This window comes from Nyctibius grandis, chromosome 2 (assembly GCF_013368605.1).
Source record: "Nyctibius grandis isolate bNycGra1 chromosome 2, bNycGra1.pri, whole genome shotgun sequence".
NCBI classification, from domain to species: Eukaryota; Metazoa; Chordata; class Aves; order Nyctibiiformes; family Nyctibiidae; genus Nyctibius; species Nyctibius grandis.
The window spans coordinates 23,080,016-23,101,058 of NC_090659.1; the positions used below are offsets into that span (position 1 = coordinate 23,080,016).

The following is a 21,043-nucleotide window of genomic DNA, read 5'->3' on the forward strand; positions in this document are numbered from 1 at the left end:
CAATTCCTCCTTGAAAATTAGCTTTATGTACTCTGGATTGCATTAATTTTCAGTACAGAGCAGTCAGACACACTCAAACCATGCAAACCAGAGACTGTTGTGTTAAAATACAAGTAAATTTAGCAGCCATTTTTGTGGAGATCTGCGTCTTGGAAATTTGCAAGGCTGCTCCCTGATCCTCTAAAGACATCCTCATTAAGATCTACATGATCAGCCAAGCCATTCCATGCTGCCTGTGAGGAGGCGGTACCTCAGCCTGAGCTCAGAAACGACTTTACATTTGATTAAGGCTTCATAGACTCCATTTGCGAAATGACCAACTCACTCAAGAGGACGAAGAGAGATGCAGTGTCTATGCCAAGCCATCAAAATTCATTGGGAGATATCTGAGCTGGCAGAGGAACAGTTACTTTCCCCTATTCCTTTTATCCATTGCCAGAGCAAGGGACAAACACAGAGGAGTGACAAGGATGGGACCGCTGGGTGGGGGGCAGTGTGCTGCTCCCCAAACAGAACGAAGCAATATACTTTGAAGAATAGTGGTAACTGCAAAACAGGTTAAAGTAAAATTAACCCCTTTTTTTCACCTAAAATTATATGTGATGGTTACATCATGGATTCTGTCATAATGGGGCTATAGCTGAATAGTGCAATGCTTAAAAGCATGAGGCAAGGTTTTACTATGGCACTGTGCTCCTGTGGCATGGTATCATAGTGTTTTGGTGAAGAAACATCACCTGAGTGTCATCTACTGAAATATCAGCAATATGAACATAAAACCTAATTATTGATTACCTTTCACCTTAAGATCCCAAAAAGAATTGTGACATTCTATGTTGTGTTCTGCAACCAAATTTGAGGAAATTTTATAACTTTGTATTAAATCACAAGTCAGGATTCTGTTCCCTTTGTTCATGCAAAATCTTTGCCGATTTCAGTGGGGTAAGTCTATTTTAAAATTAAAGGACCTTTCTTATTGGGTAGGACTATCCAGAGTTACAAATAAACACAGTCCATCCAAAGCTTCCATATTTTACTTTTTTTTTTCCTCAACGTATAAAGATCAGCTGTGGGTATTAAACGTGTTTACAAGATGCATGTACTAAAGATGATGGAACATTGGGAGGTGCAAGGGCTGGAAAGTACAAGGTAAAGGAGGAGGAGGCTGTGGTAGCACACATCTATTTCCATTGCTCTGAGCTGATACCTAATAGCTGCAGTCTTGGGACATCTAATGAAACAACAGCTTTCATATGCAATTTTGATAGCATTCATAAGAAACTTGTCAGGGCCCTGAGTATGTCCACTACATACAGACTCTGTAGCTATCTTTCTCTGCAATCCTCCTCTGCAGCCTCTTCCACCCCACACATCTAAGGGTTTAGCTGCCTGTGTTTGTGTTCTCCTCCAATACGATGATGCTGCGTAACCATCAATCACGCTTCTGTGTAAACAGCCGAGTTGTGAGACAGAGCCCCAAGAAGCCTCATCAGGGCCTGTGCTCGTGCACCCCGTGCTCCCTGGCCCGGGAGCTGCAGCATCGCCCCGCAGGCAGGCAGGCAGGCACGCTGCCCAGCCCTCGCACCTCGCTGGCCCTGCCCGGGCCTCCCTTGCTGGCTGAACCTCGAACCAGCCTGTCGCTACGGAGTTGTGTGGTCACCTGGGCTTTTGGCTGACCCGGTGATGGCTGCTGGAGCTGCTCTGCGCTTTTTCCCTGGGTCCCACAGGGCTGTGCCCCTCCTTGTGAGGACCTGGCCCCTGCCTGCCCCGCTGTCCCCGGCAGCTCGCAGCCTGCCTGCCTGGTGGAGCAGCCCCACACTGCTGCTCCTGACACCGTGTGCTGATGCCGGGCCCATTCTGGGCCGCGTAGAAGCCTTCAGTTTCCTGGCAAACAGCTGTAGGGTCTCCTCAGGTTGCAAGAAAGATTATTTTGAGGGCAGATTTAAAAGTTATTTTTACAGACGACACAAACTAAGCGGCTAGAACGCCTTCTGTAGTTTCCCACTGGCTGCACATTACAAGAAGTAGCCTCCGTCCACCCATTTAGGAACAGAGTTACTTCCAGATTTAAGCGCAGTCCCACCATGAGGCAGGAGGCACAGCATCGCCCTTGAGCAGTCCTGCCACAGGGGCTTTTTCTGCAACTACCACAGGGCGGCTGCTGCCCTGCATCACTCCCAGGACACAGGTGGGAGCATCCTTTCCCAAACGGAGAAGCCGGGCAGCCGCTCACTTTGTCACATAACACGGGAGCCCAAACAGCCCACCAAGTGGTCATACAGGGAAGAGTGAGAAAAGCCATTTTTATTTATTAATCTGTGCACATCAGTACAAGAAGGCCAGAGCCACTCACTCCTGTTGCACCATGGTACTGCCCCTAAGCAGATGCCTAAAGAAAATTTTCTCTGTGTCCAGAAACGTTTTTGGTACAAGTGCTTTCCTGCTGAGCAGCTGCAACAAAGTCACGTCTGAGCTATGCATACCTAAGCTGCACTACTGCAAATAAAGTTTCATTCCCTCCAGAAAAGTTTTCTTTTTCCCCTTCTTTGCAGATGCTTCTTTTCTCCCCCTCTGCCCTCAGTTTGTTGTCACCTCTCATAGTTTTACTTGTTTAATCAGGAACCCAAATGCCTCAGAGAAGGAGCCTTGACTCCTCAGCTGGCTGTGAAGCTCTGTGAGCAGCCACGTGGCACTGCAGAAATAATAAGGAAGGAAATCTATAACCCTTTACCCTCAGTGGCCAGACTGCTGACAAAATCTGCCCTGCATTGCAGATGTGATACAATTATTGCAATGAAGCCAATCAGAAGTAATTAATGAAGACTTTCTAATGCATGTTGGGAAGATCATCCACCAAACCAGGGAGGTTTTCTTTCTTCTCTTACAGTATTGCTACACTCAGCAGCTTCACAGCTAAGCAGTTACAAAGCCTTACTTTCCCTAATTTCAGCTGCTAATCCCTTTTGATAAGGCAGAGGTAGACACAATTAATGTCAGGTGAATATGAAGTCATTGACGGTGCTCTGAAATGGAAACTGTAAGAAGAGCCAAGGAGCTATGGTTACCAATGTCACATTGCTTAAGTCACTCCTTTGCTTGTATTTGTTAATTTTGCCTCTGGGTAAGATTTGCTTAGCAGACATCTATGTCCTTTGTGCCCTTTGTAGCTGCTTAATGATAAAAGTTCGCAGTGGGCGAGTGAGTGACAGCACAGCCACCTCTCATTTTCTGTGTGTTTATCTCCCAGGGAAGCACTGCCTTCAGACACGCTCGAGGGTCATTGACCAAGTTAATTCAAAACATCAACTAAATGGCCTGTAATTGCACCGATTCACATGTAAGTGCTAGGCTGTAACTATACTGTTTTTCCTACCACAGGTGCGCAGTGCAGAGTGTTTAGCTCAGGCTGCCTAAGTTGATGTTATGCTGGAGACCTCATAGGTAAGAGTTCATTGAACTCAGTTTGCTCCTTTTGCTGTGTTTTCTGCTTCACAGACACAGTTGTCAAATGAATATAATTGCTAGCACAGGGTTGTTGTCTTTTTCCTCTCAGGGAGCAAGAGGATTTTATGAAGGCTTAAAGATCTAACTAAAAGGTCAATTGGCATAATCAACAATTTAAGTAATAAATCTATTATCAAGATTTCAATTCCATTATGCAATTAATGATTCCTTCACCTGGGTTGGAATTGGCATTTCAGTGTACAGAGCATGGCGATTCTCAAAAGCCAGGTACATTTTTAAATGTACTTTATGGCCAAGATAATTTATAACACAAGAACTCCAAAGGACATAATGGTTACTTTGTTCTCTAGGCATCAGTCATGTCCTTCTTTAAATTAACAATGTGTATAATGGAACAAGGGGAATAAACATCTAATATGGAAATGGACTTGAGTTGGAATGTTTATGTGCTTGCAATTCCTTTTGCGTGATATTAATTGAAACTAGCAAGAAACATATTCTGGCAATGCTCTTGGTCACAGTCCCCAAACAGTTTCCCCTCTTTTGCAGCAGTGATGGAGGAAGGAGAACAGGGACAGGGAGGGAAAGGCACATTTCAGCAGCAGAAAGAAGGTGACTCTCATGTCTTCTCTGCTGTTGTAAACCAAATCTCATTCATTTGAAACGATTTTGTTCAGAGAGACTACACTGAAGATCCTCTGGAGTGACTGAGACAAAATACTGGCCTATTCTGCTAACAGCTTTCCCAAGAGTCAATAATGCATTACTTGTTTTCCAGTTTTATACTAATCATAATTGCATTTTCCCACTGAACCCCATATATTGCTGATATACGGTGCATATGTTAGCGATAGTATTTTGCCACTGCTTTTTAATACGGCATTTAAATGTGGTCTAAGCAGATAAGTAGCAAACTGTTTACAGATGAAGAACTGAAAGTATAATTAACCATACTGCTTAATGAGGTATTAGTGGGTATCACCCAAGAGCCTGAGGATATGTATAAAAATATGCTTTCACCTACTTCTCAGTCCTTGCCCTGATCAGTGCCTCATCAAATTGAGCTCTCAAGAACAAGTAAAACTTCAGAATTCATTAAAGATCCTGAGGCACCCATACAGGCTAGTGCAAGACTGGCAGGGTTTTCCTCCTGCACCAGGGTAAGAGAGGTCCAACTTTAGGCAGGCCTCGCCCTCAGGCCCTGGATTTGAAGATTTTCTGCCTCCCATAGAACTTGGGCATCCTTCAAAGCTCAAGAAGTGCTGAGGCCTCTAGAGGTGCACCACTAAGAGGCACATGCAGGGGGAGATTGTCACAGACATGTTCTGATATAACTCCACAACCAAGTAACTACACAGGCTACTTCTCCACCCAAGGAACAACTTGTGACCAGATCGCAGCAGGGACCCTGATAATGTGCATTAGGACTGCTGAGATATTCCTGCAGAGACAGAAAATGTGCTGGGGATAGGAACTACAGTGAGTTTATTGTATACATGGAAGCCCTATTTACTCAACTGAAATTTGTACACAAATATTTTTACATATCTAATTCCATGCCACCTGGCAAAATAAGAATGCATTATTGACAAAGATAATACACACACATTAAAAAAAACTCCAGGGTCTAAGTCAGATCTCTTGCACATGGTGTCCAGAAATGTATATCAAATGCTTGCACTATGCTTCCTCATGTGGGCTGTATTTCATAGCTGCTCCTGGGGCAGCATAAGGCTCCCACTGATGCTCAGCCTGCACTGAACTGGGGAACCTGATGACCTCCAGAGACCCCTTTTGACCTAAATTATTCTTTGATTCTATGAATATCTTTGAAACAAGGTAGATAAATACTCATCAAAATGGCAATGTCCTCTGTAAAAGAAATCAGCAAGTTTTTGGCCTTTCCTGGATAAGAGGTATGTTATTTAATACCCTTCCCTTTCTAAATATCAGGTAAACTCATCAGTTTACAGTTGCATAACATCATTAAAGTTTCAGCTTCTGAAACTTTAAATACAAAGAGATGATAAACTAAATACTTAAGAGAACCTGGGATTAGATTCCACTGACCTTCACAAACTCCTTCGAGTAATTTATATAAATGAACCTACTTATTATTCATAAAAACAAAATGCCTGAAAAAATGTAGATCCAGGACTGCTACTGAATTTTGCAGCTGAGAGCAGAGCTAGTCTGTTAGGGCCATAGCCAGTACTTCATCATGCTGCCAAGTCCACTGTAGTGCTTGAACTGCTTCTAACTGTCTGAAGAAGATTTTCTTTCTGATCATTTGAGGGAGTACTGGACTTTTGTTTTAGTCAAGTCATAGTGCACCAGGGTAAATGCTAGGCCCCTCCATGCTTCATTGCACTAGAGCTGCACAGGGACAAACCAACTACACAAGAATGCATTAAATCTAACTGTGCTTTTTTTCTAGTCCCAAGTAACATGATGCAGCTATTTTTATTTTCTGCGCAGCAGCGTTAAATAAGCTCCATGTGACCTAGCTTGCATTTTAAAGAAAGAGGATAAGAAGAAAAATTTGTAATAGCTGCACAGTGCCAGACACACAGACTGTGAGGCTGGAATTGAGTGATCCCGCGGCTTGGCCTTGTTCTCACCCTCCCCCATTGCCATCCATAGAAATTGCCATCTTTTAGGGGAAGGGTTTCTGCACCAGCCCTTACGGGTATATTCACAATGGCTAAAAAACAGCCTAGGGTGCCTTCCTACCTTCCTCCCCCTCACCTCACTAGAAAATTAAAGGTGGGGTGGCGGGGAGAGAAAGAGATAGAGGGAGATGTTCTGCCAGGACACAAATCAGGGTGGTCAGTGATGTCCTGAAATTCCCTCAAGGGAAACTTGTCCTTTCGTGGTCCGCAGAGAGATCCCCAAGAGTCCAGCCCCTCCAAGCTCACCTTCTGAGGGTGCTTTGGAAATACCACCAAGGAAAACTCTTGTGATGAATAAAATGGCAATGCAGTGAGTCAGGACAGAGAATCACATCTCTTGTGTTCATGAATCTGTTTTAGAGTTATGTTGACCTTTACAAGAACCTTTACTTAATACCACCTCAATTAAAGATACTGGGTCAGAGAGAGAGCACTTTCTAGCAAGGACAGAAGGTGGACAGGGTCCTCGGAAAAGTCATCAACCATTAAACTGAAATGTCACCATAAGCGCATAGAAAATGGCTAAATGAGGTGTTATTTTTGGTAACACAGACATTGTAGAAGAAAGATGAAGGAAACAGAACTAAGCATTTCTTCTCTGTTAAAAGTAGATGCTTTTAGTGAGGTGTCATCCATTCCCATCAGTCAGCTGGGAGTTGCTTTTATTTCCATCTCCATTTTATAATTTCTTAACAGAAAAAATGCAAATAATGTCATTAAAAAAGATTCAGCCAAATTAGCTATACCTATTCATCAGCTTAGGTCTTTAGATACTGAACACACATAGCTGTTTTTTTCTTCCATACTTTATGTCTCTTTGCCTTTCCACACCTCATACTCCTCTCAGCAAACTAACCATTGCTAAAAGGAGAGATTTAACTCAGTGGCACAGAACACGCTGTGTTAAAGTGCCTGGTTTTGGGTCTCTGAGCATGCCCATCACAAATTGGTATTTCTACAAACCAGCACACTCTGTTTCAGTCTGTTGTTGCGCTTCATGGCTCAGAAACTAAAAAGTGCTGATCTTACATTTTCTTTGACTAACTCAATTTCTGAATGTTAAGTAAACATCTTTACAATGATAAGTGGAACAGATCCCGTTTTGTGAATAAACTGAATGTAGGAAATAGGCCTAGAAGGGACCTCTTGAAGCATCAAGTCCATATCGTGCTTCCTACCTCCAGCCAACGTTATATACAACGTTGATGTCAACCACCTCCATTTAAAACCCAGGTATGTAAGGGTCAAAAGGCCCCAGAAGCTGAGGCTGAGAACTCCAAAGCTTCACATATCGATCCGCAAATATATTTCAAAAAGACGCTTAGCAATAGAGACAAATTCTTCTTCTTTTTATTGACCTTCCTATGTGTGAGTCCTAGCATTAATAAAGTTCTCCCTCTCCAGCTAACTGCTTGGTCTTGATCCATCCACCCTGTGCAGCAGAGGCAGTCTCCTGCCCTCTGAGAAAGTGAAGAACCCCAATATGCATTTGCATGAGGGAAGAGCAGAGGTGAAGTACGTTTGCACTGGTATCCTCGTTTTGGCAGCTGCTAATTATGGATCACTTGACCTGGCAACTTTAACTTCCTTTTACTGGAATATGTTATGTGCAATTACTACCAATAGAGCGCTAAAAATGTTTTGAGGGTAAGTGGAAAGAGAGGGTTTGAATGCCTTGACTTTTTCTTTTTTTCCTGTAAAATGTCTAGCAAAATTTGGGAGTGTTACAACACAAAGATCAGAGGTTTTTTTGAAGCCTCTGCTCTGTCTAAAGATGAAAACCAAACAGGGCAGAAACCCTTCTGAACTTCAGTTTTATGCTGTTATAGAGATCAAGAAAAAAAAATCTAGCAGCTCCAGCAGTCACAGCAGCAGTGCTGGGTGGTGCACAGTGGAAGGGGTCTTGTAGCACTACCCTTCATTTTTGGTCAAACCAGCTTTCTGCAGCTGGAGTAGGAGAGAACACTATGATCCATGAGCTTCATGCAGAGGTGAATACTGGCAGTGATGTTACCTTTGCAATACACTTCAGCCCTTTTGATGCTGGGAGCCTTCTAGATCCGTCCTCTGAGCTGAATAAGGATTTAGGGAGCACACAAAGGGGAAAAGGCTCCTTGACCCCTGACTCCTCTGCAATGGTCAAGACCCAATGAGGGCCTCCTAGAAGTCTTATTTCACCCTGACATACGCACCATACATATATACATAAATACACACACATACATATATATGCAGCACCTAATCCTCTCAGCTTGTACTGGAAATAAATTCTTTATTTCTGTAAGATGTCACTGAGAATTTTTGGGGAAAAAGAGTTTGATTTTTCCTTTGCTTGTTTAATCCAAAGGGCGCAGAAAGAGATGCTGAGCATGGAGAATTCGCCCTTAATGTTAATTTCCCCAAAGTTACTGAAGTAAAATAAGGGAAGGAGTATACTTCAAACTTCCTTATTTCTCCATACTGCAAGTTGTAATTGTTGTGAATCTTTTTAATCACATTAATTTCTTTGTCTGTACAGAGATTGAAAATTGTTAACTGATAATTATTATGTCTTTTTACCTTTTAATTAAAAAGTTAACTGCCATGGGTAAGTGCCAAGTAACATATGAATGCTATACATTTTCACATCCTCTGGCTTCTGCAAAACAGAGCCAATCAAAGAGTCAAAACCCGTAACACTCTTCAGGCTTTGAAAGGTTTAGGGAATTTGGCTTAAACTGAGAATGGCTTTCTTCACACCAAAGTTAAGGACGCATCTGTGAAAGACATCCTTCAAAATTCTTTGGCCAGACTGAAGAATCATAGAATCATAGGATGGTTTGGGTTGGAAAGGACCTTAAAGATCATCTAGTTCCAACCCCCCTGCCATGGGCAGGAATTAACATTTATATTTGGGTGGGTTTTTTTTTTTAAGATAGAAGATGACTCACACTGTACAGTAAGTCATGTCATGCAACTCTCTGGAGAAAAGACTAAATTTTTCCAAATTATATTTGATATTTTTGTGACATAGACAGCAATAAGATCTTCTTGGAACCCGTAACTCATTCCTCTTGCATGGGAACAAAGGTTAGATTGTAACAGAGACCCTAAAGCCCAGATCTTCAAAGGTATTTTGTTGCTTAACTACCCACAGCCATTAGCTTCTTAATTACAAATAAAAATGTACACTAATGGGAGTTAAGCCTGTGGAAACTGCATTTTTTCTATATTTTAAATTTTTCACTTGGGCAAATTAGCTGATATGTATGAATGACCAGTCACACATCACACAGTGTCCAGGGCTATGCTTGTTAAATCTATTACTATCAAGGAGCAAACCAAAGTCTATAATTACGACGTTGTCTGCAATTAAGGTCATGTTCCAGATCCTCTTCTGTTTTCCAGTGTTCAAAGGCACACATCTTTCTGAAACAAAAGCTTCCTGTTTGAAATCAACATCCTTGATTTCAGCTGCAACATGGACTTTTTTTTTCCAGAAAGTTGGTGTGAAATTGTTCCTTCTCTTTAAAGATTCACAGACTGTAAAACCAGGAAGAGGTGTAGGGTTCACTTCAGTGTACTGATCTCAAGTGCTGGGAAACTTCAGTTTTTGCAGTCATAGTGAAAATTCAAATATATTCTACAACAGAGTGTCTCTGCTCTGATGGAATATGGAACACCTTTCAAGGCACAGTCACATTTTCATTTTGATTTTTTTGGGTTTGATTTTATTTGAATCAAATTTTGACTGAAAAATATAGCAGCTTAAGCTGTCATCTTCCCTATACTCTGTGTTACTGTCTCTTCTGGAGCGATTCTGCAGCTAACCATACTTCTAATAAAACCACTTTGCTTAGTAGATGCCTTCAATGGCGGGATTTAAAGTGAAGCAAGACTGTGCAGTTGTGTGTCATTGCCAGCTACAGAGTGACTATACAATTAGTTCTTTCATTACACATCTGCAACACATGGTTCTCCAATAATGCACTGCTCAGTTTTGCAGAGAAGAGCCATCTTCAGTCCCCTTGCACAGGTGAAACTCCTTGGAAGTCCATGGTGCTTTCTGCTTCAGGATCCAGCTCAGATATTCTCCTCTCTGCTGAGTCTTTCAGGTAAGTGGGAGTAAAAGGCAGTAAAATTGCAGTCATATATCAGCAGACAAGATTGAACACACACCAAGTGTAGACATGATGAATAAGAAGGTGGTATTTTAATAGTCAATTTTCAGAATATAACAGCTCTTGAAAATAGATTAGCTTAGAACATTTTCTCTATTTAGAAGTGTCACTACTTAGCTGTGCACTTAAGTAAAATCTGAGCTTTAGGGCGTCTTTAAGTTACAGAACTGCCATAGGTTAGAAAGTCTGCCAGCAAAGGCATACCTCAAAACTAAAACCTGGTGCCATCAGACAGCATAAATGACAGAATACAAATAAAACAAATATTAGGGTTACCTTTATTCTAAGTTTCTTCTGAAAAATTCAAGTTGCTGCTGCATTTCCAGAACTCAAGATATATCAAACTAATCTGGCTCATAAATTAAAATGTCAAAGCTCAGGTTGCACCCAAGACTAGGATATATCTGTGTGTCTCTGTGTGTTTATATTCAAGAGTTATTAAGTTCAGTAGGACCACACAAAGAAGTGGGAGAGGCACATAGACATTTCAGTCCCTGGTTTATGTCTACATTGCTTTGGTCGGCTATGAAAGTTTTCTCCAGTGTATGATATGCAAACCTGGGAAGCAGGTAACAAGTTTTGTTCAGAGGGAGAGGGAGAGAGGGAACAGATGTGTCTCTGCAGGTCAAGGGCTTTCACTGGGGAGAGGGGAGTCCTGTTCTCACTCAGGAACCTCCCTGAGGGCAGCTTATGCATCTTATACTGCGACTACATACTGCAATACATGGAAGTTGTCCCCAGAGCAGAGAGTCATTGCACGGAGGGCACTGCCATCACCATCAGCATCACTGCTTTGGAAGAAGAGACCATACCGTATTTGAAAAGAGTGGCACCTGGCTATGAACTTGAATTTAACATAGGGCCTCAAAAAGGGAGAGATTTCCACCCTCCTCTACCTCTCCCACTAGCTAATCTGGGCAGCTCATTCCTCAAAACGCCATCTCACATCAATCCTGTGCACAGATATTGAACCAGGACTTCAGGGATGTCCTGCAGCGGGTGAGCACTGCAGTGAGTGCATGGGGCTGAGCACCATGGGACCTCTGGACTCCCCAGATGCAGCTCAGTGTGCTCTCCAGTGTGCCTCTCTTGAAAGCTGTGAACTCCTCAAAACAGGTCAGAAAATGAAAACATTATCTGTTCCCCTGCTGAATCTAGCACAAAGAGCCCTCTCTGCTAACATGCTTCTCTGTGCACAGTGGAGTACAGCCTGAATTATCATCAGGAGATTTTCTGCTTGAATTTGACACATTTATTTTGATGATGAAGAGCGAGACCAATAGGACTCCTATCAGTGTCAATAGGAACCGAAAAGATTTTCTCTTAGCAGTCTGTATCACTTACCATGTGATTGTGAGCCCTTTGGTCAGAAATACCCCTTTAATGATTTGTGTTAGCATTGTTCTTTGTACCCATAAGCTGACAGACCAATGGCACTCCTGTCAGAATATGAATTCTAATGCAATGTACCCACAACTACTTTTCACTGGAAAATGTTGTCACATAATACAAAGCTTCTTCAGGGGCTGAACTTCATCATAGTTACTTTTGGTCCTTACAGTGTACTGACACTCCTGCAGCTGCAGAACAAACTGCTACTCATGCAATGAACTCCTACTGTGCTTATTGCCCACTTGGTCCACTCACAACAAGATCTGGGACAACTAATGTCAATTTAATAAAATGCCAGATGCCGGTGGAGGTCCTGGGAATATTGATATAATGAAAGGGGACCAAAGATGATATTTTAAATGGAGTCTTCCCCCTCTTTTGTTATCACTAGTAACCTGGAGAAGCCTCAAAAAAAAAAAAAGCTTCAAATTCATAAAAAATAGAGTCCCTGCAGTGTTGAGATCCCCAGTTGTGAATGGTAGGATTCATACTTAATCTACACTTTTAAATCATACATCCATGCAATCCATGCATTTTGTGAGATGATTCTTCTTCAACAACCTCATGCTGTGTACTCTTTTTTAAAGAGACTATGCATATCAGCAAACATGGCACTGGCTCAGGGTAAATAAGATCAAATACTAGTTGAATAATGTCACAAACTGCAAATATGCCGCTGTGTTTAACAGGGTAAAACAAAGTCCTCCTGCTGCTGCTGATTGAACGCTGCATGGGTTCACATAACGCTGCCACCTCTGTACTTCCTGCAAGACTGGGATCCCAGATATCCTTGGTGAAAATCAAGACTGTGAAAATCCTAGTGTCTGGCTTAGACTAGTAGTCACATCAGCGACTGAGAAGAACCGCACTGGCTCTTACCTTGTCAGGAGCCAGCAAGTTTCTCCAGAACAAGGATAAATCATGATGTAGCATTATATTCCTGCCCAGAAGTCCGGGCAGCAAGTTTCTGAGCTGATACAATAACATATTTATCAGTCCAAGTAAATGGATACGAATGGATTTACAAAGGTAGGCAGGTCAGGTCTTGCCATCCTGGGAGCCCAAGTGAAAATAAAATCATAGAATCATAGAATGGTTTGTGTTGGAAGGGACCTTAAAGATCATCTAGTCCAACCCCCTGCTATCGGCAGGGAAACCTTCCACCAGACCAGCTTGCTCAAAGCCCCATCCAACCTGGCCTTGGGCACTTCCAGGGAAGGGGCATCCACAACTTCTCTGGGCAACCCGGTCCAGTGTCTCACTACCCTCACAGTCAAGAAATTCTTCCTAAGATCTAATCTAATTCTACCATCTTTCAATTTAAAACTGTTACCCCTCATCCTATCACTACATGTCCTTGTAAAAAGTCCCTCTCCAGCTCTCCTGTAGGCCTCCTCCAGGTACTGGGAGGCTGCTATAAAGTCTCCCCGGAGCCTTCTCTTCTCCAGGCTGAAGAAGTCCAACTCTCTCAGCCTGTCTTCATAGGAGAGGTGCTCCAGGCCTCTGATCATCTTCGTGGCCCTCCTCTGGACCCGCTCCAACAGGTCCATGACTTTCTCGTGCTGGGGACCCCAGAACAGGATGCAGTACTCCAGGTGTGGTCTCATGACAGCAGAGTAGAGGGGGAGAATCACCTCCCTTGATCTGCTGGCCACGCATTTTTTATGCAGCCCAGGATATGGTTTGCTTTCTGGGCTGCGAGTGCACATTGCTGGCTCACATCCAATTTTTCATCCACCAGTACTCTCAAGTCCTTCTCCACAGGACTGCTTTCAATCCATTGCCCAGCCTGTATTGATACCAGGGGTTGCCCTGACTCAGGTGCAGGACCTTGCATTTGGCCTTGTTGGACTTCATGAGGTTCACATGGGACTGCTCCTCAAGCCTGTCAAGGCCCCTCTGATTGGCAACCCTTCTTCATCAAATCAACTGCACCACTCAGCTTGGTGTCATCTGCAAACTTGCTGAGGGTGCCCTCAATCCCACTATGTCATTGATAAAGATATTAAATAGTACTGGTCTGTGGAAGACCCTCAGCCTGCAAAGAGCTGTGCTTTACTTGGGGAGCATAAGATTTGCTTGGGAACACTGCACTGAGAATAGTTTTTGCTCGCTTCTAAGATAAAGGAGCCGAGACCAGTTCACAGGGCTTTTTGAGGCATGAAAGAACTAAACATGTGTTGAAGGTCAGTTCTGAACACAGAGCTGAAAACAAGGAATGGTTGTTGATGTTTTGAGCCCAGGACACTGTGGCTCTTGTCAGAATGGGTGATGAGTGCTTAGCATGTGAATGTTGATGTTATCTTGAACCGCCTAGTCTGGCTCCTGCATTGTAGCAGTTAAATAGGGTAGTAGCATAACAATAAAAAGCCTTAGGCCTTTCGGCTTCAGGCCCTTGCATCCTTGATCTCAGAGTCTGTGCCTTCCTTGCCGCCCGCCGCACGGGTCCCAGTACAGACTCCCAAGGGACACCACTCATTACTGGTTTCCACCTGGACATTGAGCCATTGACTGTAAGTCTTTAGATGCAGACATCCAGCCAACTCCTTATCCATCTAAGAGTCCATCCATCAAACCCATGTTTCTCCGATTTCGCAGCAAGAATGTTGTGAGGGACCATATCAAAGGCCTTACACAAGTCTAGATAGATGACATCTGTAGCTCTTCCCTTGTCCACTGATGCAGCCACTCTGTTGTAGAAGGCCACTAGATTAGTCGGGCATGATTTGCCCTTGGTGAAGCCATGTTGGCTGTCTAATCATCTCCCTGTGTTCCACATATTTTGTCATGCCTTCCAGGAGGATTTGGTCCATGATCTTACTGGGTACAGAGGTAAGGCTTACTGGTTGGTAGTTCCCAGGGTCCTCTTTTTTACCCTTTTTAGAAATGGGTGGAATGTTTCTCCTTCTCCAGTCACCGGGGACTTCGCCTGACTGCCATGACTTTTCAAATATGATGGAGAGTGGCTTGGCAACTACATCAGCCAATTCCCTCAGGACCGGGGATGCATCTTGTCAGGTCCCGTGGACTTGTGTATGTTCAGGTTCTTCAGGGGCTCTCGAACCTGATCTTTACTTTTGATGCAAGGGACTTCATTCCACTAGTCCCTGCCTTGAGGTTCAGGGGCTTGAGAGATGCGGGAAGAGAGATTACCATTGAAAACTGAGGCAAATAATTTGTTGAGTACCTCAGCCTTCTCCATGTTGGTTGTCACTGGCTCTCCCATTTTGTTGGTTGTCAACAGCTCTCCCGTTTTACTTACCGGGCGAAACATTTTCTTTAATCTTCTTTTTCTGGCCAACACATGTGTAGAAGCCCTTATTATTCTTTGCATCCCTTACCAAATTCAGCTCCAGCTGTGTCTTAGCTTTCCTGATCTCATCCCTACACATCTGGGCAGTGTCCCTATATTGTTCCCAGGATACACATCCCTGGTTCACAGAATCACAGAATCACAGAATGTTAGGGATTGGAAGGGACCTCAAAAGATCATCTAGTCCAATCCCCCTGCCGGAGCAGGATTGCCTAGACCATATCACACAGGAACCCGTCCAGGCGGGTTTTGAATGTCTCCAGAGAAGACGACTCCACAACCTCTCTGGGCAGCTTGTTCCAGTGTTCGGTCACCCTCACCGTAAAGAAGTTTTTCCTCATATTTATGTGGAACCTCCTGTGTTCCAGCTTGCACCCATTGCCCCTTGTCCTGTCAAGGGATGTCACTGAGAAGAGCCTGGCTCCATCCTCATGACACTTGCCCTTTACATATTTAAAAACATTAATGAGGTCACCCCTCAGTCTCCTCTTCTCCAAGCTAAAGAGACCCAGCTCCCTCAGCCTCTCCTCATAAGGGAGATGTTCCACTCCCTTAATCATCTTCGTGGCTCTGCGCTGGACTCGTTCCACTGCCTGTGGAGCCTCCTCATCCTCAGGTGGAAGAGCCCAGCCCACTCCTGCTGGGGAAGAGCGCTGGAAGGCGCAGACAGCCAGGCATGGGCCAGGCAGGCATTCAGGCAGGAGCAGACTGAAAGCCGTGGCAGCAGTGACTGCAGTAGGAAGGCTCCATGTGCCCCTCCGCCACAGTGCATCTACTGATGGGTGGCATAGAAAGGTGAAGCTGCAGTGCCTGGGCCTCTGCAACTCATGAGGGGAAAGGCGTTTTCCAGAAAGGTCTCACAAAATTTATTTCACTGTCTCTATTAAGGCTGGCCCTGGACATAGATTTTGATGAAGAGCCTTCTGCAAGGTAGTCCCTGGAAGTGGAAAGGTTTGGCAAGCTTCTTGGGCTCTCCAAAATAATGCATTAACTTTTTTACTGATCTGAGAAAAATTTGAGGGAGTTAAATGCGTTCCCAGAGCAAATTGAATCTATATTTCTTCACAGATACATGAGTCAGAGCATCTGAATTGCCAAATATAGTAATTGTGCTCCATCAAAAGATGGATGTGGGAGTGTAACAGCATACTTTCCAAAGTTTTAATTATTCATTCAGAAAAATTATCAAAAGGATACATGTGAAAGCAGCTAAATGAAGGAATGCTGTATATTTTAACAGAAACGGCAGTGAGCCCCACATCATGATGACTCGCTGAGCAAGGCAGAGCACAGCCAGGGAGAGCCGTGAAACTCCGACTGTGTCACCCCAGTCGTGCGCGGTAATTCGCGTTCTCAGGCTCCCTCCGGCACGTACCGCTGGAGGGGCCGCTCTCACCCCGAACCGGGCGGCAGCCCGTCCCCAGGTCCCGAGCTGAAGCGTTTGCCTCCCTCCGTGATGGTCTCTTTTCTCTGCAGCGGTGCCCCGGGACACCACCCCCCCTCCGGGGAGCGCTCCTTGCGCCGGGCATTTGGGGAAAGCAGCAGTCCCGGTACCGTGTTGTCTGAGGAGGAGCGTGCCCCGGGGCTCCTGCAGCAGGACCTCCGCCCCACCCGCTCCACCGAGGAGGAGAAGAAGGAGAAGGAGGCGGGGGCGGGTTCCCGGCGGGTGCGGGGGACAGGGACCCCCGGGGACCGTGCAACCCGCTGCCGCGCGTGAGCCGCCGCCACCGCCGCCAGGGGGCGCCGCGCCCTCTCGGATGGGGGCGCGGAGGGCTCGGCGCGGGCGCGGCGCTCATTGGTTGGCGCGGGCCGGGCTGGGCGCGGGGCGCCGCTTCTTAACGGGCGGCGCGGGGTGGCGGGAGCGCTGTGCCGGGCGGGCTGCCGCGAGCCGGGCTGCTGTGAGCCGGGCTGCCGCGCGACATGAGCGAGGTGAGCGGCCGTTGGGGCGGCGGCGGGCTCTGGGGGAGCGCCAGCGGGGGCTTGGGGAGGGGGGAACGGCCGCAGCCCCTCGGGAAGCGGCCCCGGGAGGCTGGAGCGTGGGCAGCACTTGGCGTCGAGCGTAGCCTGTCGCTTTCCGAAGGGCAGCTGGGCAGGGCCGGGTGATTCCCGGGCTGGGAACCTGGTGAGGCTCTGCTGTGCTTCCCGGCAGAGGTGGTGGCCCGGAGAGGTGTCCCTTTGCTGGGTGGGGAGTCTGAAACATACAGCCTCTGTCAAACCCTGCTCTTCCGATGAATAGCTCTCCACAGGTGTGTGTGCTCCTTCAAGACATAAAACAAGGCAGTATTTTGCCCTTTGAAGGACTTTGTGCAGCAGTGGAGAATCACTTGTTTAAAAAACCTTATTATTTAAAGATGTATTTAATGCTTTGTCCTGCAGATTTAATGAGTTGTGTGAAAGTTATCTGCTGGAGCTCATGGAAAAAAATGCCCTGTTTGTAGTTGGTTGCTGATGTAAACTTTATAAATAGTGCCCTGGGAAGGATTACAATTAAGGAAAAAATGTAAATATTGCCAAACCTGTAAGGATCACTTGTACCCTTGTAAATAAATAAGCTGAATATTTTCACTTTTTTTTTTTTTGCAGTGGAAAAGTTCTCTGGGGCAAACTAGTATTTTTGTTGTGTTGTCAGGCATGATGACTGATAGTGTAGTCAGTCAAATGCTGGGCAGGGTCAGCTGACAGATGCCATGTTCTCTAGTGCAACTTGTTCTCTGGGTATCAGTAGAGATACCTGAACTTATGCCTTACCCAGTACCTATTTTTGGAGGCTGTTTCCTATTATAAAAGACCTCCTGCTTCATTAACAAATGGGTGTTCCCTTCATAGCAGCAAGAGTAAAACTAAGAGTGACACCAAATAAGTTTTGACTAGTTGTTGTGCAGGTGTTGCACTCTGCTGTATCTTTAGATGAGGTGTAAACCTGAGACAGAGTAATATAGTACCATGGTCTCTGGCTCAGGGATTTATGAGCAAAAGCTTGCATCTTGGCTTGCAGATCAAGCTAAATGGGGAAAGCAGATGAAATCCTCATCGTGCTTTTCTGCTGCTTGCAGAGATCAGGCAGTTCAGGTGTAATGCACCAGGCTGTCTGTGCCCTCTCCTCAGCTGCTGCCTGTATTTGTATCAACTGGATAGAGTTCATGCAGTGTGGGTTTTTTTTTTTGCAGTCACTGTCCCTTTGCCACCCAGGCTGGCTGAAGTGTTCTGTGAAAGGCAGCAATGCTAATCTACTCCTTAAAGATAGCATTTTGGGGGGAAAAAAAAAATTTTCTTGTGAGGAGTAACGACTGGGTGATACTGCTGTACTTACTGTAACTATGCAAGGCACTCTTATTAAAGCCCTGTGCTGGGTTGTATTTGCCTAGTAATTACTCCTTCATAGTTTGAATTAGATTGCTTGCCTTGTGGATTTTAAGTCCCGATGAACACCAAGATCATCCCTAACACCAGCATAGGAGTTGTCTATTTATAATACATTTCCTTGTGCCTTCACAGAACAGTATTCCTAGCAAACCCCCTGAGCTGGAAATGATGTCTCTCTGGTGTGGCACTAAGTCCTGTTTGTATAACAATATTGGAGAGTTTATCACTCAGAGCTCCAATGAAGAGAAGCTTCCTTGCTGCTACTTGCCTGTCAGCTGTTATTCAAAAGATGATTCTTCTTCCAAAATGCAGACTGGACCACCCCAAACCACCTCATTGCAAAAGACCCTTGTTAAAAACCCTTGAGGCAGAAAGCAAACTCTTAGACATCTGTTTGCTGTATTTGGATGGGGGTCTTGGTGGATTTCACTTGTAACTCTGTAACTGAAAAATATTTTTATTTTCTTTGTTTTAGTCTGCTAGAAAATCTGAGGACAGGGTGATTGAAAAGAGGCTCATCTAGAGCTACCAAAAGATTATCCTGAATAGAATGGTGTTGGGAGGGTGGGAAGGTTTTTTACTTCATGTTAACAATTGTCAGGATTTGTGTGGAGCTTGAAATGCAGTTGCAGAAATCTGAAGGGAGCTTTCATATCCCTCAAGTTGTTTGCTGAGACTTTGCATGGATTCTTATTTTACTGCTTCAAGCAAAATTAACTTATTCCCTGTTTATGGTCAGTGATTACCAACATACTGGTGGAGAAAGCTGAACAGGAAGCAGCCATTCATCTCACTACAGTACTTTTCTATTTTCTAGCAGCTAACTTATTTTTTTCAGGAAGGATAAAGAACTTTTCTACAGAAAAACTCTACACTTCTTCCTCTGCAGTATTTGTCTGAAAATGTGCTTAAGATGCTCTGTCTGTTGGGCCAGGTCTGGCCCTGTAACTAGTTACAGGGAAGCTGAGGTATAAGAGTTTACCTAGTAGCATTGCAAAACATGGGTTGGTGCTTCCTGCTGCTTGGTTTTGGTGGCAGATAGATCACTTAGGTGCTGTATGGTGAACTTCTCAGAAACATCACTATATACTGAAATGCATTTTTAAGTGTTGAAGTAGCTTTGAAAATCTGTCCTCAAATAACTGAGGTCTGTAGCTGTGTTCTGTTATTTTTCATGAACCTAGGGAGAAGGGCCATGCTGGAAAATATCAGCTACTGTCAGTGAGCACCCATGAGATGCTGCCCTTCTTCCATCAAAGGTCTCTGTTCACATAGGATGAACTGGGGGAGGTAACTTTGGGTAATGGGCTTATAGACTAATGCCCAATCGCTACTCACAGCCAGCAGTTTTACCAGTGAGACTCTAGACTCACAATGGGCATGAACTTGATTCACCACAGGGAATCCTGTCATCTTATCAGTTGTTTAACTATCTGATATGTTGCAGATGATGTCTGGTCATGGTGACAGTATTCCCCTGGCATAAAGGTTCACAAGAAGCATTTTGTCACGCAAACGTGTTTGCAACAATCACTGCCACTCTTGGTTCCTGTGTTGAATGATTCTGGCTGTCATCAGGAATTGGGTCTGGATTTGGGAAGGGACACAGTATGGTGTTACAGCCCTGGACGCTGGTCCGGTGGTTCAGGGATGAAGCACATGTGTAAGGAGTCAGAGTTTAAAATAGCCGTAGCAGAGATTGCCTTGTTGGATGCAGTTGTTTCCTTTTGGTATTAAAGGGTCAGAGTGGTATTGCTGGAGTAGGGGAGGAGTTCAGCTTTGACTGACTTTAGGAGAGTTGTTCAGGAAAACTACCTAATCAGCCCACATACCTGAGGCACCAGTGATTTAAGAACTTGCCTTGGAAGGGCCTTGCACAATGTAAGTGAAGTGCTGTACTGATTGCCAAGGTGCTGATGAGCACCACCTAAGGATTTGAGCAAGCAGCTTTATATATTTGAGGACCAGCCTAGACAGTAGCAAGAATATTCTAGCTTTCCTTTTGTAACGGGCACCAAACAACCAGGCACATAAAATTCATTAGACAGAAGAGGTGAGCTGTTAGGGGATTGACTGTGTAGAGTGCTTGGGTCTATTAGCTGGGGAGGTTAAGAGCTGGGGAATTCATCTCTGTGTAAATGTAGGGTTTTTTTGTCAGGCTTTGAATACAAAGAACACCAGGTCTTTTTTCTTCCTTGAGCTACAGCAAGCTCTTTCCCTTTACCTTATGTTGCATCTGGGCTCTTGAATCCTGCAGCAACTGCTATGTTGTGTCTACCTTCAAAAGGATCATGAAGGGTGCCCATGTGTCCTGTAACGGGTGTGCAGGGCATTCATGGGCATGAGCTGCAGGCAGTTCTCCTCTGCAGCCTGGAATACTGCATCTTTGTTTTGGAGCTCAAATCATCCTGAAACTTTGTTTTGGAGTTAGATCACCTTCAGTGGAGGTACTCTGGCAGCCAACTCAGCAAGGATGGAGGCTTCACTGGAAAGGTGACATGGCCTGACACTGGGGTGAAAGACTTTTCTGAAATTTGAGCTTTACCAGCCCTTTGGGGGGGTGTGCGTGTGTAAAACTCTGATCACCAAGGCAGGCTCTGCTATGGCTATGTTCAAAACTGGTAATACCACCTGGCCTGGTGGTCTGGGCATGCCCCTAAGCTGGCAGAGTCACAGAG

At 44.7% G+C, this 21,043-nt stretch overlaps 1 protein-coding gene across 1 annotated transcript in view; it reads left to right on the plus strand.

Annotated features, from left to right (window-relative positions):
• The first annotated feature begins 16,842 nt into the window (after positions 1-16,842).
• Positions 16,843-21,043, plus strand: part of PCP4 (Purkinje cell protein 4) — a 56,837-nt gene continuing 52,636 nt past the window's right edge. Inside the window, exon 1 of the mRNA XM_068395452.1 lies at positions 16,843-16,931. Coding sequence (XP_068251553.1) covers positions 16,923-16,931 — 9 coding nt within the window. The 5' untranslated portion in view covers positions 16,843-16,922. The remainder of the gene's footprint in view (positions 16,932-21,043) is intronic.